This window comes from Danio rerio, chromosome 1, assembly GCF_052040795.2.
Source record: "Danio rerio strain M-AB ecotype USA chromosome 1, GRCz13ab, whole genome shotgun sequence".
Classification (NCBI taxonomy): Eukaryota; Metazoa; Chordata; class Actinopteri; order Cypriniformes; family Danionidae; genus Danio; species Danio rerio.
The window spans coordinates 33,177,986-33,193,547 of NC_141021.1; the positions used below are offsets into that span (position 1 = coordinate 33,177,986).

The following is a 15,562-nucleotide window of genomic DNA, read 5'->3' on the forward strand; positions in this document are numbered from 1 at the left end:
CTCTGAACAGGGGTGCAGACCTTTTGTCAAGGGGGAACCCACTCTACGGGGAGTGGCGTCTCCATCCTCAAATAGTGGGCCTGCTTTGGAAGAGATTCGGCCAGGCAGACGTCGATCTCTTCGCCTCGCGCGAAAACGCCCATTGTCCTATGTTCTTCTCGCTACAGGACGAGGATGCCCCCCTCGGCGTGGACGCACTGGCTCACCCATGGCCCAATGTGCTGCTCTATGCATTCCCTCCTCTTTGTCTAATAACCCCAACCCTAGTCAGGGTGAAGGAACAAGGCTTGAGACTGATCCTGATAGCACCGAGGTGGCCCAGGGCTCCATGGCTGTCAGAGATAATCCCTCTTCTGCATGCACAGCCATGGCCCCTCCCATTACGTGCGGACTTCCTGTCCCAAGCGAATGGGGATATCTACCATCCTCGTCAAGACAGGGTGGCTCTCTGGGCTTGGCCTGTGAAAGGGCAAACCTAAATACACTGGGGCTTTCTCCACGTGTTATTGCAACTATTCAGAACGCTAGAGCCTCCTCCACATGGTCTCTTCATGACTACAAGTGGCGCGTGTTTGAGGAATGGTGTGAGGAGCGCAGACTGATTTCATATCAGTGCTCAGTCGCTGACATTTTGGGCTTTCTGCAAGGCCTTATGGACTGTGGAAAATCATTTTCTACAATCAAGGTCTATCTAGCAGCCATCACTGCATGTCATGTAGGGTTTGATGACAGCACGGCTGGGCAACACCCTCTTATTCGTAGATTTATGAAGGGTGCCCGTCGTTCCCTTCCAGTCACTAGAAGAGTTGTTCCTGAGTGGGACCTCTCCATGGTGCTGGATGCTTTGACTCACCATCCTTTTGAGACCCTAGAGGCTATTTCTCTGAAGCATCTGTCTTTCAAGACAGCTCTGCTGCTGGCCTTGGCTTCAGCTAAACGTGTCAGTGATCTACGTGCACTCTCTGTTCACCCCTCGTGCATTAAATTCTCCCTTACTGGAGAAAAGGTTTCTCTCAGGCCTAACCCGGCCTTTATGCCAAAATGCTTCCCTAATTTTTCTTGTGAGGGGGTAGAGCTTTCCGCTTTTCACCCTCCTCCATTCTCCTCCACTGAGGATCAGAGGCTTAATGCTTTATGTCCTGTTCGAGCTCTGCGGGCCTATATCAACAGGACCAGCTCTTTTAGAAGAAGTGGCCAACTCTTCATTTCTTGGGCCCCTCCAAACAGGGGGAATCCCATTTCTAAACAACGCCTCTCTCATTGGCTTGTGGAAGCCATCTCTCTGGCATATGAATCTAAGGGAGTGCGGCCTCCAGGGGGCATCAGAGCACATTCCACTAGAGGCATGGCTGCTTCTTGGGCTCTATTTAAAGGGGTTTCCTTGTAGGACATTTGTGCTACTGCAAGCTGGGCCTCTCCACATACATTTGTCAGATACTACCATCTTGATGTTACTCAGACTCCGGTAGCTCATTCTGTCTTAGGTGTGGGCTCTTCGTAGCCCTGTGCCGTATGCCTTTTACAACTTTTTGAGCCTAGTTGGTCTAACTTGGCTAAATTTTGTCCCTACGTGTTATCATACCCTCACCTGACACAAATTATGTACATTTTATATGTACAAATACATATATTGTATACATATATATTATATATGCTCCAGCATATTGTGTTTTCAGGTGTCCTCAAACGCATGTTACCACATGCTTTGTGACGTGTCATGCACCGCCTTTCAGGAGACCGTCCGCTGGCTTGCTGGGCCTCACTGTGAGTGTATTGGACAACCGGGGAGCTGTCCATATCTCCCATAGGTGGATCTCGAACACCAGATGATGAAAGAGAACAATAGGTTACTGTTCGTAACCCCGGTTCTCGGAAACATCGAGTGGAGAGATCCACCAAGTTGCCCCGCTTGCTGCACGAGAAGCGAATATGCTCACTGAGGAATAGCAGCGCGTGCAGAATGATTTATGCACACAGGTAAAGGGGCGGTTCTTTACCTGCCATTGGGCATGCGCTTCTGTCTGTAAAGCCAGACTTGGTGCAATTGGATGCTTCTGCAGAGGTCAGGCACGGATGCCTTCCCATTGGTGGATCTCTCCACTCGATGTTTCAGAGAACCGGGGTTACGAACAGTAACCTATTGTTTCCTGTCCCAGGATGATGGGCGTGAGCACTGCGTTATATATCTGGGGGTCCAGCATGATAATGCGGTGCTCACGGGCAGTGCATGCCATCACTGCGGTGGCATGTCTGTTGCGCAGTTAATATCGTGTCTCACTCTTGCAAAAGAGCCACCCACCCTAGTTGTCCCCCGCTTCGTGGCAGATTTGAGGGTTACAGTGGAAGTAAATCTGCTGCCCTTGGGCTTGCAAACCTCTTGCTCCTCCACGCACTCCATCCAAATTTCGAGTGAGAGAAGTGCTCCGGCCTCAGATGGCCGCCCACTCACTTGATGACACCGAGGCTCAGATGTCCACCGCTGCATCGGCGGACGGGCTGTCATTGTCTGATGAAGGATTCCCACCCTCCACTCCGGAGCCAGCGCGGTGGTGTATCTAGAAACAGACTTGATAACCAAGCTTTCCCGGGCTGCTTCAGCTGCGGGCCTGGAGATGGTTTATCCCGCGGCCGGACTGGCTAAATGCAAGACCTTCTAGCCTCCCATCATTTTCTTCCCGGAAGTGCACAGTGGGCTCACGCAGTCCTGGAGGGCACCTTTCTCTGCCCTATCTGCGTGCATCTCTACCTCACCAACCTTGATGGTGGAACAGCTAGGGTGTATGAGTCGATTCCCCAGATTGAGAGTGCCATTGTGGGCCCGTTTGGTGCCTCTTTTTGCTGGAGTCAGCCTCATCCCCCATCCAAAGTGTGCGCACACGCTGGCCCAGCTGTTTGAGGGTGGTTCTGACCTAGGCTTGTTACAAGCTGCTTGTGCCCTTATTGTGCCCACATTAGTGCTCCCTGACCCAGGGCGCCACTAAGTTTAGTAAAACGGACCGTGAAGCACCCCTGAGATGGACCATCTGGAGAAGAGGGAAGTTGCTCTCTTCCCGGTGGGGGGCCGGGCTTCTCATCCAACGGCGCCACCAAACCTCAGAGAGAGAGCATTTTTCCCTTCCCCGGATGTGACAGCCCAAACTCTGCCAGTCTGGGACGCGATGCCTTCCGGCTCACAAGTTTGGCGCATTTCGCCAGTAGCTCACGAGTTCTAGGAAGACGGTTTCTTTTCTCTCACCCCCCGAGCCCCCCTTCAAAGTTTGGGTGCGTGGTGAGAGTGAATCTCTCACCACCAGCTCTTCTGTGGGACCCCAGCGCTTCCCTGATCAGCACTCCCACTCCAGGCAGCCGCACTGCTGGTATGTCAGTGATTGTAGTGATGAGTCTATTAGCGAGAGCTCTGCCTACCTGGTTACATTCAGCCCTTCGCAGTGACTTATTCGCACAATCAGATTCGGCTACGGCATTCAATTCATTCTCAAGTGTGGATCTCACCAGGTTCAGCCTTGTGCCCACCCCTGTTTTGCGAGATAACATTACGACGAAGGATGCAATCTAATCGATCCATCCAATCGAGATGGAGAGCGGGTTTTACAGCCTGTTATTCATCCTACCCAAAAGAAAGGTGGGACACAGCCAATCCTACATCTGCGTGTTTTAAATCGCTCTCTTTATAAGCTGCCGTTCAAAATGCATACGCAGAATTGCACACTCTGGTGTGTTCGTCCTCGGGATTGGTCTGCAGCAATAGACCTGAAGGACGCGTATTTCATGTCTCCATTCTTCCTTGCCACCATCAGTTTCTGCGATCTGCATTTGAAGGTCAAGCCTGGCAGTACAAGTCCTCCTCTTTGGGCTATCTCTGTCACTGCGGGTTTTCACCAAGCTCACGGAGGGTGCCCTAGTGTCCCTTTGGCTCATGGGCATCCGCATACTCAATTATCTCGACGACTGGCTGATTTTAGACCACTCTCGGGAGCAATTGATTATGCACAGAGATAAGGTGCTTCGGCACCTCTGCCTGTTGGGGCTTCAGATCAACCGAGAAAAGACCAAACTTTCTCCGTGCTTCTCTGGCTCAACCGGACCTGCATGTCAGAACTCTCCCTCCTCACGACGGCCCTGCCCTGGCAGATCCCTTTGAGAGAAGACCTACTGTCTCAGGAACATGGCACCATCTGGCACCCTCACCCAGATCTTTGGAACCTCCACGTTGGTCCTTAGATGCAAGGAAGACTTAGATAACCTACTGACGGTGTTGCTGTCCATGACGCAGTGGCTGGCAGCCCCTTGTGAAGGCATAACCTCATCATCCGGTTCCTCAGAAGTGCTAAGGGAATTAATCCACCCTGCCCTCCTCTCATGCCCTCTTGGGATCTCGCCCTAGTTCCCACAAGCCTCTGTACAGATGCAGTCGAACCACTTGACTCAGTATCTTTAAGATTTCTGTCTGTGAAGACAGCTCTGGTGGTCGCTTTAGCATCGATTAAGAGGGTCGGGGACCTGGAGGCATTTTTGGTCAGTGACCCGTGCCTCAAATTCGGGCCGGCCTACTCTCACATTGTCCTGAGACCTCGACCTGGATATGTGCCCAAGGTTTCTACCACACCGTTTAAGAATCAGGTAGTGAGCCTCAAGCGCTAACCCCAGAGGAGGTAGACCCAGCCCTTTCATTACTTTGTCTAGTTCCCCGCTTAGGCGGGCTCTGCAGAGATTCTTCCGAGGCCCCCAGCATTTGACTCAGCGGAGGAGTCAGACGCTGACCCGTTACGTTGTAGGTCTGCCCGCTGGTCAGTCCGCATTCTGGGTATAGGTGCCTGCAATGTGCAATTACCACTAGGCGATCTCATATGCTTATACAGACACGGTGCAGTACCCCCTTACAGGTGGACACGTGTCTTCCTGCACCACTAACCATCTTATCTTCATATGTGTACTCCCTCTTCTCAGTGCTAGTCCATATGCTGTTTTACCATCAGGTTTCCCTACTTGGGTAGCAGGTGGCCTCCGGAGCGTCCTCCCTATTGGCACTGCAAGCTTTCCCAATGTACTTAAATCCCTAGAAATTATCTAGACGCTTGTGGCTCTCGAAAAATATATCTAAATCCGTAAATTTTCTGTTGTAGTTGGATAAGTAATGACGTGAAAGTTACCGACTTACCGGCCTTGCTCTTTACCCCGTAAAATGTCGCTTGCGTCTCTGTCCTTGTGTGCAGGAGAAGCATCGATGGAGGCGCTGGAGCTGGAGCTGGAAGAAGTGGAGTCCCAGATCCGGGCACTTTTGGTGAGGCGGACGCGGCTACGGGAACAACGGGCGCCGCTTGTTGTGCCTAACGCTAAGACCGCCTCATCATCTAAGGTACGTGGAAATTACAACCACATCATTCCCTCTACCTCAACCCCGCGACCTTCTCTGTCCAGGCCCAGCGCACCCGGGGCGCGGCTCGGCCAGGCGTCATTCACGCCGACACCCGGCTACCACGGCGCCTGGGTGCAGCCGCGAAAGGTGCTTGCCAGATCCCGGGGCAGAACGTCTCCTCCTCCCGTGTTCGAGATCTCCACGGAGAACCGCTTCTCCCCTCTCCGCGTGTCAGGTTCCGATGTGGCCATCATCGGTGACTCGATCGTTCGTCAAGTCCGTGCCGCCTCCTCAAAAGGTATTAAAGTACGTACTTTCTGCTTTCCTGGTGCCCGTGTGAGAAATATTTCTACACAGATTCCAACCATCCTGGGCGCTGCCGAGAGCCCTGGTGCCGTTGTCCTCCACGTGGGGACAAACAACACCAGGCTCCGGCAGTCGGAGATCCTGAAGAAGGACTTCAGGAACCTGATCGAGACGGTTCGACGCACCTCGCCCGCCACGCAGATCATCGTTTCTGGGCCGCTTCCTACCTACCGCCGAGGAAATGAAAGGTTCAGTAGACTTTTTGCTCTGAATGAATGGCTATTAACATGGTGTAAAGAACAGAAATTGCTCTTTGCTAATAACTGGAATCTTTTCTGGGAGCGTCCTAGGCTCTACCGTGCTGACGGCCTGCACCCCAGTCGAGCCGGAGCTGAACTCCTGTCAGATTACTTCGCACCATCTGACTAGCAGGTAAAAACTCACAAAATTCACATTATTAGATTAGATTAGATTAGATTCAACTTTATTGTCATTACACATGTACAAGTACAATGCAACGAAATGCAGTTTAGGTCTAACCAGCAGTGCAATAGCAGCAAGTGCAGGAATACAGGAATACGTTATAAAGTGCAGTTATAGAAAACTATGGTGATATTTACAGATGGATGTACTATGAACATTATATACAGGTTGGATAAGCTATGAACAGATTTACAATATATGAATATATGTGCAGGTTACTATTAATAATCAGTAGTGTGCAGATAGATAAACATGATTACAAGTGTATATGTTACAATATATGAATATATGTACAGGGATAGATAAACATGATTACAAGTGTATATGTAACAATGTATGAATATATGTACAGGTTGCTATTAATAATCAGTAGTATGCAGATAAATAAGCATGATTACAAGTGTATATGTATAGTGGGTGTGTACATAATTACAAATGCCCATATGCAGTGGGTATGTACAGTTCAATAAGTAAACAGTTCAATGTGGTGCAGTGAATGTGCAAATTTTAAACGTGCAAATGTTAAACAGTGCAGTTATTGCGAGGAGTTTAAGTTAGAGGAGAGTGGGGGGTGTATTGGGGGGGGGGTGGCAAAAGAGTCAGTGGGGGGCAAAAGAGTCAGTGTGGGGCAGAGTTCAGGAGGGAGACAGCTCTAGGGAAAAAGCTGTTCTTCAGTCTGCTGGTTTTTTTCCGGGGGAGCCTGAAGCGCCTGCCGGAGGGCAGGAGAGAAAACTGTCTGTGAGCGGGGTGAAAGGTGTCCTTCAGAATACTGCGTGCTCGGCGCAACCAGTGTTTCTTCTGGATGTCCTCTATGGCTGGCCCTGTGATGCGTTGGGCAGTTTTCACCACCCGCTGCAGTGCCTTACGCTCAGCAACAGAGCAGCTTCCATACCAGACTGTGACACAGTTTGTCAGGATGCTCTCTATTGTGCAGCGGTAGAAGTTCACCAAGACGGCTGATGAAAGCTGGTTCTTCTTCAGTTGCCTTAAGAAGAATAGGCGCTGGTGAGCCTTCTTGATCAGGCTGAAGGTGTTGGTGGTCCAGGAAAGGTCCTTTGAGATGTGGGTCCCCAGGAACTTAAAGGATGAGACAGGCTCAACGGCCATCCCATTGATGTGGATGGGATCATGTGAGCCTGTTCGTCCCTTTCTGAAGTCCACAATGAGCTCCTTGGTCTTTTTGGTGTTAAGGAGCAGATTATTGTCGGTGCACCAAGTGGCCAGATGCTGTATCTCCTCCCTGTAGGCCGTCTCATCATTGTTGCTGATTAGACCAATCACTTTGGTGTCATCTGCAAATTTGATGATGGTGTTGGATCTATTAACAGGCCTACAGTCAACGGTAAAAAGGTAGTAGAGGAAGGGGCTCAGCACACAGCCCTGTGGTACACCAGTGTTGAGTGTGACGGTGGTGGAGCAGATGTGACCTGATCTAACATTCTGAGGTCTGTTAGTCATAAAGTCCATAATCCAGTTGCAGAGTGATGTGTCAATATCCAGGTTCCTTAGTTTGATCAGTAACTTGGAGGGTATGACTGTGTTGAATTCTGAGCTGAAGTCCACAAACAGCATTCGTGCATAAGTGTTTTTATTGTCCAGGTGTGTGAGTACAGAGTGCAGTGCTATAGAGACTGCATCATCTGTGCTCCTGTTGCTACGGTAGGCAAACTGATGTGGGTCCATTGTGGGTGGCAGAGAGTCTTTTAGATGTGCCAGGACCAACCGCTCAAAGCACTTCATGATGATGGGTGTGAGTGCTACAGGCCGGTAGTCATTCAGGCATGTTGGGCTGGAGTGTTTGGGCATTGGCACAATAGAGGTGGTTTTAAAGCATGTTGGCACAGCTGCTAGGTTGAGCGACAGGTTGAAAATGTCTGTGAATACCCCAGCGAGCTGTTCTGCACATACTTTGAGGACACGCCCAGGAATATCGTCTGGTCCAGCAGCCTTACGCCCATTGATACGACTCAGTGCCGTGTGTACTTCTGAGGAGGTGAGTGTGATAGGTGAGTGGTCGGTGGAGGAAGTGATCCTGGTGTAGGGTTCTTTATTGTCTCTATCAAAGCGGCATAAAAGTCATTTAGCTCGTTCAGGAAGGAGACGTCAGTGGCTATGGGTGTGGACTGGCTGGGTTTGTAGTTGGTGATGGCCTGGATACCCTGCCACATGCGCCGAGGATCAGAGTTGGAAAAGTGCTCCTCTAGCTTAAGCTTGTAGCAGTGCTTGGCCTTTTTGATGCCCCTCTTCAGATTAGCCCTGGAAGTGCTGTAGGCCTGTGCATCCCCTGATCTGAAGGCAATGTTGCGTGCCTTCAGCAGGAGGCGCACCTCCTTGTTCATCCATGATTTCTGATTCGGGTATGTGGTGATTTGTTTCTGGGTTGTAACACTAGCCACCTAGACTCTTGTTCTTCCCACTTAAACATCAGTAATGCATATCTGGCGAATCCTATAGAGACTGTGTCTGTTACTCGTATTATTAGACTAAGAAAGAAACGTACTGTGTGCTCCAGAAAAAATCTATTAAGAATCAAACCAGAAAAAACGGTAGAAAGTAAAAATACAAATTTCGTAAAGCTTGGTCTCCTAAACATCAGGTCACTTGCACCTAAAGCACTTATCATAAATTAAATAATAACAGAAAACAATCTTAATGCACTCTGTCTCGCTGAAACAAAATGACTATATTAGCTTAAATGAAGCAACTCCTCCAGGATTCTTATATAAACATGAAGCTCGTCAAACTGGTCGTGGTGGTGGAGTTGCATCAATCTTTAGTGATTTCCTTAATGTTAATCAGAGAAACGGACTTATGTTTAGCTCCTTTGAAGTATTAGCGCTAAATGTTCAGCTTCCAGATACTATGCAAAAATATGTTATCTCTCGCTTTAATCACCATATATAGACCCCCAGGACCCTATGTCAATTTTCTAAAAGAATTTTCTGATTTTATTTCTGACTTACTAGTCAAAACTGATAAAATGCTAATTGTAGGTGACTTTAACATCCACATAGATGACGCTAACGATACATTAGGGTTCGCGTTTATGGATTTAATACACTCACTTGGGATAAAGCAAAACGTTGTGGGTCCAACCCATCGCTTAAAGCATACATTAGATCTAATTCTGTCTTATGGAATCGAGGTTATTGACGTAGACATTATACCACAAAGTGATGATATTACAGATCACTACCTCTTACTATATAAGCTGTGTTTACCTGAAATCAGCAAACCCGCTCCAATACTCCGCCCTAGTAGAACTATTGTTCCGTCAACCAACGATGAATTTATAAATAACTTACCTGATCTTTCTCTATTTCGTAATGCACCCGCAAACCCAAATGATCTTGATGTAGTAACCAGCAGTATGGATGCCATCTTTACTAGCACACTAAATACTGTGGCACCCATCAAATTAAAAAAGGCTAGAGAGATTAAAACTACACCATGGTATAATAGTCACACTCGTGCGCTCAAAACAGCAACCCGCGCCCTGGAACGTAAATGGAAAAAAAACTAATTTAGAGGTCTTTAGAATTGCATACAAAGACAGTATGTCGAGCTATAGGAGGGCTCTAAAATCTGCCAGGACCGAGCACCTGCGCAAACTGATAGAAAATAATCATAACAATCCTAGATTTTTATTTAACACCATCTCTAAATTAGCAAATAATCGGTCATCCTTGGAACAAACTGTTCCACCGCAAATTAGTAGTGATGACTTCATGAATTTTTTCAGAGATAAAATAGAAGGCTTTAGACAGAAAATAGGAGATGCCAAACTTTCTGCACCGGCTTATACTCCAAATCCTGTAAATATTTCATTGAATCATAATAACCTACAATGCTTCAAAATCATAGAACAGGAAGAGCTAGATAAAATTATAAATAGCTATAAACCAGCTACGTGTATGCTGGAATCAATTCCAACAAAATTACTGAAAGAGCTGCTACCTGATATAGGAGAACCTCTTCTTAACATTATCAACTCTTTTTTATCTATAGGCCATGTTCCAAACTCTTACAAGCTAGCTGTTATTAAGCCTATTATTAAGAAACTGCAACTGGACCCCAACAACTTAGCTAACTATAGGCCTATTTCAAATCTTCCATTTATGTCTAAAATACTAGAAAAAGTTGTTTCTACTCAATTATGCTCTTTTCTGCAGTTGAACAATATTTTTTAAGTGATTCAGTCAGGTTTCAGGGCCCTGCATTAGTGGTTTCAGGAACTGCATTAGTGAAAATAACCAATGATTTACTCTTAGCTGCTGACCGAGGGTGCGTCTCGCTATTAGTTTCACTCGATCTTAGTGCGGCATTTGACACCCATGACCACAATATCCTCATAAATCACTTAAAGTCTACAGGTGTCCAGGGACAGGCTCTACAATGGTTTAAGTCATACTTAACTGACCCTTACCAGTTTGTAAATATTAATGGACAGCCTTCACAAGTCAGCCCAGTAAAGTATGGGGTGCCTCAAGGATCAGTTTTAGGCCCTTTACTGTTTACAATTTACATGCTACCTCTGGGAGACATTATTAGAAGACATGGGATCAGCTTTCAATGCTATGCAGATGATACTCAATTATATATTTCAACTAAACCTGACGAGACGTCTGAACTGTCTAAACTAACTGAGTGTATCAAAGACATCAAAGACTGGATGACCAACAATTTTCTTCTCTTAAACTCTGACAAAACAGAATTATTACTTATTGGGCCTAAATCTTGTACACAGCAGATCTCGCAACTCAATCTACAATTAGAGGGATACAAAGTTAGCTTTAGCTCTACTATAAAAGATCTGGGTGTCATATTAGACAGCAATCTAACTTTTGAAAATCATATATCCCATGTCACAAAAACTGCCTTCTTTCATCTGAGAAATATCGCTAAATTACGAAATATGCTATCCATCTCAGATGCAGAAAAGCTAGTCCATGCTTTTATGACTTCGAGGCTGGATTACTGTAATGCTCTATTTGCTGGCTGCCCAGCATCCTCTATTAACAAACTTCAATTAGTACAAAATGCAGCAGCCAGAGTTCTGACCAGGTCTAGAAAATATGATCATATCACCCCAATTTTATCCTCCTTACACTGGCTGCCTGTTAAGTTTCGTATTGAATTTAAAATATTACTTCTCACCTATAAAGCTAAATAATCTAGCTCCTGTTTATCTAACCAACCTTCTGTCTCGCTACAATCCAACTCGCTCTTTAAGATCTCAAAACTCAGGGCTTCTGGTAGTACATAGAATAGCAAAATCGAGTAAAGGAGGTCGAGCCTTCTCTTTCATGGCTCCTATACTCTGGAATAGCCTTCCTGATAACGTCCGAGGCTCAGACACACTCTCCCAGTTCAAAACTAGATTAAAGACCTATCTGTTTAGTAAAGCATACACTCAATGCATCACCTAGCAGGTTCCACACAGGCTTCTGCATCTTGCTTATATACACTATGAACAGCAGCTACGCTAACTATTCTCTTTTTTCTGTATTTTTACCTGGGGATACTCAACCCGAGGTCCTTAGATTATGCGGAGTCACTGATTGGATCCAAGACCAGTGACGAGATGATCCCAAGGTTTCCATATCCGGGACCAGGCCATATTCTGAGCTGCAGTTGCGCTGATGGTCATGGGGAGTGGAGAACATGTGTCTGATTCCAGCAACGCTCCAGGGACAGACTAGTCTTCAATGAGGCCATCTTCCAGCCTTCACCGCGGTGACTGAAGCTCTGCACAAGAATTTTGGCCAGCGGAGAAATTAAAATGGTCATGCACAACTGTGTCTGGTTCTCTCTAGGTTTTTTTTTCTTCACTCCCATCAGGTGAAGTTTTTTTTTCCCTCTCCGCTGTCGCCACTGGCTAGCATGGTTCAGGATTGGTTGAGCTACGCATTAATTTGCTCTTCAGTGTTTGATCTCTCAGTAATGATTAAATCACACTGAACTGAGCTAAACTGAACTGTACTGAACTTAAACACTAAAAACTGAACTACACTGTTCCAGTTACTATGACCATTTATGTGAAGCTGCTTTGACACAATCTACATTGTAAAAGCGCTATACAGATAAAGCTGAATTAAATTGAATTGAAAGTCTCTTCAGCTAAAAAAGGATGCTTTAGCTTTACAAGTGCTGTGCTTATATTGCCAAATTGATTGCAACAAGCATCAGCTGGGCAAAGTGAAGCTACCAACTCATTGGTATTTCATTGGCCTGTTTACATACTCTTTCAGATGATTGGCTTTCTGAACGAAATCTCCATAGTTGAAGTTTTTCCCACATAGCATTTCCGTTCACCCCCTCGGGGAACGAGGGCTACTTTGGTAACCGGAGTATTATTCCACATGTATTTATCATGTATTTACTAACTGAATGTGTCATCACAAGAATTTTTTTTTTTATTTTTTTTTTTTTGCATATCTATCATTCTCAAAGGTTTAGGATAAGCTAAAAAGTAACTCAAACTTTAACCCAAAGGACAATCACCTGCTCTTTCTCTTTTTGAATAAGTCCCAGGCTGCAGGCGTTCCTTGTGTTATTGCTTTGGTGCTCTTTGTGAAAAATAGCTTCTGCTTGCAGCAGAGAGATGGGATACTTTTCTTTAATTCATTCAATTTCCGCACAGACAAAGTGCCCAGTGAGATTGCACAATTTGAGGATCAGGGTAGAAAGCAAGTACCTGTTATCTTTGAGGCCTGGATAAAAATGAAAATAGATTTTTTTGTTTGTTTGTTTGTTTGTTTGTTTGTTTCACAGTGCACTTTCTTCTTAGACTCAGCTGTTAACCCTGTATAACGATGTTTCACACATGTAATTTCATGACTGCTTTTGACCTTTTTTTAGCACTTGCATTGTGCTACTGAGGATGCAGTGTAAAGCAGTTGCAACCAATCATAAACTGAACAGCTTGGCAAATGAAATATTCATGGGCTTTATACAGTCAGTGTCTTTCCCATGTTGTATTTTAGCATTTGATGGGAAAAATGTAAAAAAAGAATGTCAAACAGTGATGGGAAACGTTAAATGTTAACTAGTGTGAACAAAAGACAGTTATTCCTACATTTATGGTGTGAATTTTAGTGAGGTTATTTTAATAGGTCATAAGCTGTGTTCTTTTAATAAATGCCATCATAAATAATTCCACCATACAGAACAGCACAAAACAAATGGGTTTAAAAAGCTTGTAGGGGGTCAATTTTGCTGTGGCGACCCCTGATAAACGAGGGACTAAGCCGAAGAATAGTGAGTGAATGAATGGTGGTGGGATACATCATTTATACATAGAAGTTTTTGGATGTCTCTGACTTTCAACAACTTAAGCCTGGTTTATACTTCTGCATCAAGTGATCGGCGTGACCCACAGCGCATGCAACGAGCATAGCTGTGCATTTATACTTCTGTGCGATGTTTAGGTTGTTCTGCAATAACACTTCCGAAACGCTAGTTGGTAGTGAGGTGTTTATGTTGCTCTGTGTCGAGTTTTTTTGCTGGTGTTTTGTTTTTTCTAAACGCTTCTTGAATTTACAAGAACCCTCACAATCAGATTCAAGATCTTTAAATTATTGTACAATACTAACTATTTTTTTCGTCTATGGTCTATAGCAGTGGTTCTCAAACTTTTTTCATCAAGTACCATCTTAGAAAAAAATGGTCTGTTCAAGTACCACCATAATAAGCAGTATTGAAATACAGTAGCATAGTAAGCCCAGTAAAGCAGCTACAGCTCTGAACAGTTCAAGATGTGTCAGATTAATTCCTATTATTAAGAATATTTAATACTGTCAGCCACTTTAAACATTATAAATAATCTAAGCATTACACTGTACTGTGCTTATATGTAAAACAACAAACAAACAAACAAACAAAACGAAAAACATCAACATTTAAATTATTGTGCTTTTAAAAGTTAAAAATGGTAGGTTACTGTTCTTAAAAAGTAAAAAAAAAAAAAGGGGGGGGGGGTACATAAATGTAAAGTATTTACATATAGTGGTCAATTCATCAACACCTGGAAATGTTGCCTGGACCTCAGAAATATATGCTACATAATAATATAATAAATATTATTAGATGTCATATTTATATATAAATCATTTTTTTATACATTTTCAAATATATATATAGCATGTAAATATGACATATTTGATTCCTCCACTTACCACTAGAAGAAGGCCGCGTACCACTAGTGGTACACGTACCACAGTTTGAGAACCACTGGTCTACAGTATTTAAAAATACTATAATAGTTTGATTAAGCGCTTAAGTGGTTTTGAAAATTTTGAAAAAAGTATTAGGGGAAAGGAGAGTAGGTCTAGCTTGAAGCCAGTGAGGGTTCTCGATTAGAACAACAAAATCCAGTCTACGCACTCAATAACAAAATCTTTAATAAACTCAGGATGTAAATAAATGTCTGAATGTGTGGTTTCTATGAGGCAACCAGAAAAACTGAACACTCAAATAAAGCCCATAAAAAGAAGATCTAAACATCAAATCTATTTCAGGCAGGACTAAAGACAAAATAAATCACTGTCATTGTCATGTACGCAAACATGAGGAACAAAGAAAACACACTCTGCACAACAAAGCCACACACACAGTAGAGCGTAGAGCAAAAGGGCTAACATGGCCACAGGTGCAGTTAAGAAAAGCATTGACATGGATCTGATTTGTTAGTGGAGCTTGAGGATAATAAAAAATAGCAGGATTGGAGAGGGTGTGGTCTCATGTCGAGGAGTGCAGTTCAAGGCCACATTCTTTCCAATAGGCTCCATGCACAATAACTGAAAACACCATTTACTGCACTCAAAAAAATAATAATTTTTTTGCTTGTTCAAACTATTTAAAATGAGCTGAAACAACACAGTTTTCAAGACTTCATTGGGACAATTAATTGCTATGTTCAATCCACATAAACTTGTTAAAAGTGTTAAGCTGACTTAAATTAGTGTTGGGAAAACATGAATGAATTGTGCGGAACCCTGCATTTTTAAAGTGGGTAGCAACATGTTATCGCCAAACTGCTGTGACACATACAACAAACAATCAACAAAGTTTCCAGATTTGTGTTACTCTGTAATACTGTATCTTGTCTTGGACATTTCATCTTGTCACAAAAGGTAATATAACTTTATAGAAATGACATGATATGTCATAAATGTGATGATTTGCAATATATACCACTTGCACATCCATTTCCATCTTGTAGACAACAAGGTTCTTCAAAATATAATTTTGTGTGTGTGTTCAAGTGCACCATGGAAGGAAAGAAATGTTTTGGTTTTTGGAAAAATATAGGAGACAGTAAAATGATGATAACGTTTAAATATTTAGTTATTTACTCTTAAGTAGAAATGTTCTTCTGAGAGAAAACTGAGTTTTAAATGATAACTTATTAACATA

At 44.3% G+C, this 15,562-nt stretch overlaps 1 protein-coding gene across 3 annotated transcripts; it reads left to right on the forward strand.

Moving 5' to 3' along the window:
• The first annotated feature begins 5,165 nt into the window (after positions 1-5,165).
• LOC147846881 (uncharacterized) lies at positions 5,166-14,094 on the forward strand. 3 transcript variants are annotated; one of them, XM_087237279.1, is made up of 3 exons: positions 5,166-5,910; positions 6,013-6,094; positions 11,681-13,221. In XM_087237279.1, the coding sequence occupies exons 1-2, from the start codon at positions 5,183-5,185 to the stop codon at positions 6,089-6,091; spliced, it is 807 nt and encodes a 268-aa protein (XP_087093405.1). In that variant the 5' UTR covers positions 5,166-5,182; the 3' UTR covers positions 6,092-6,094; positions 11,681-13,221. The 3 variants fall into 3 exon arrangements, with proteins under 3 accessions (XP_087093405.1, XP_087093404.1, XP_087093403.1); XM_087237278.1 differs by having other exon boundaries at positions 5,166-6,094; positions 11,681-14,094; XM_087237277.1 differs by having other exon boundaries at positions 5,166-6,094; positions 11,689-13,075.
• The last annotated feature ends 1,468 nt before the right edge of the window (positions 14,095-15,562 follow it).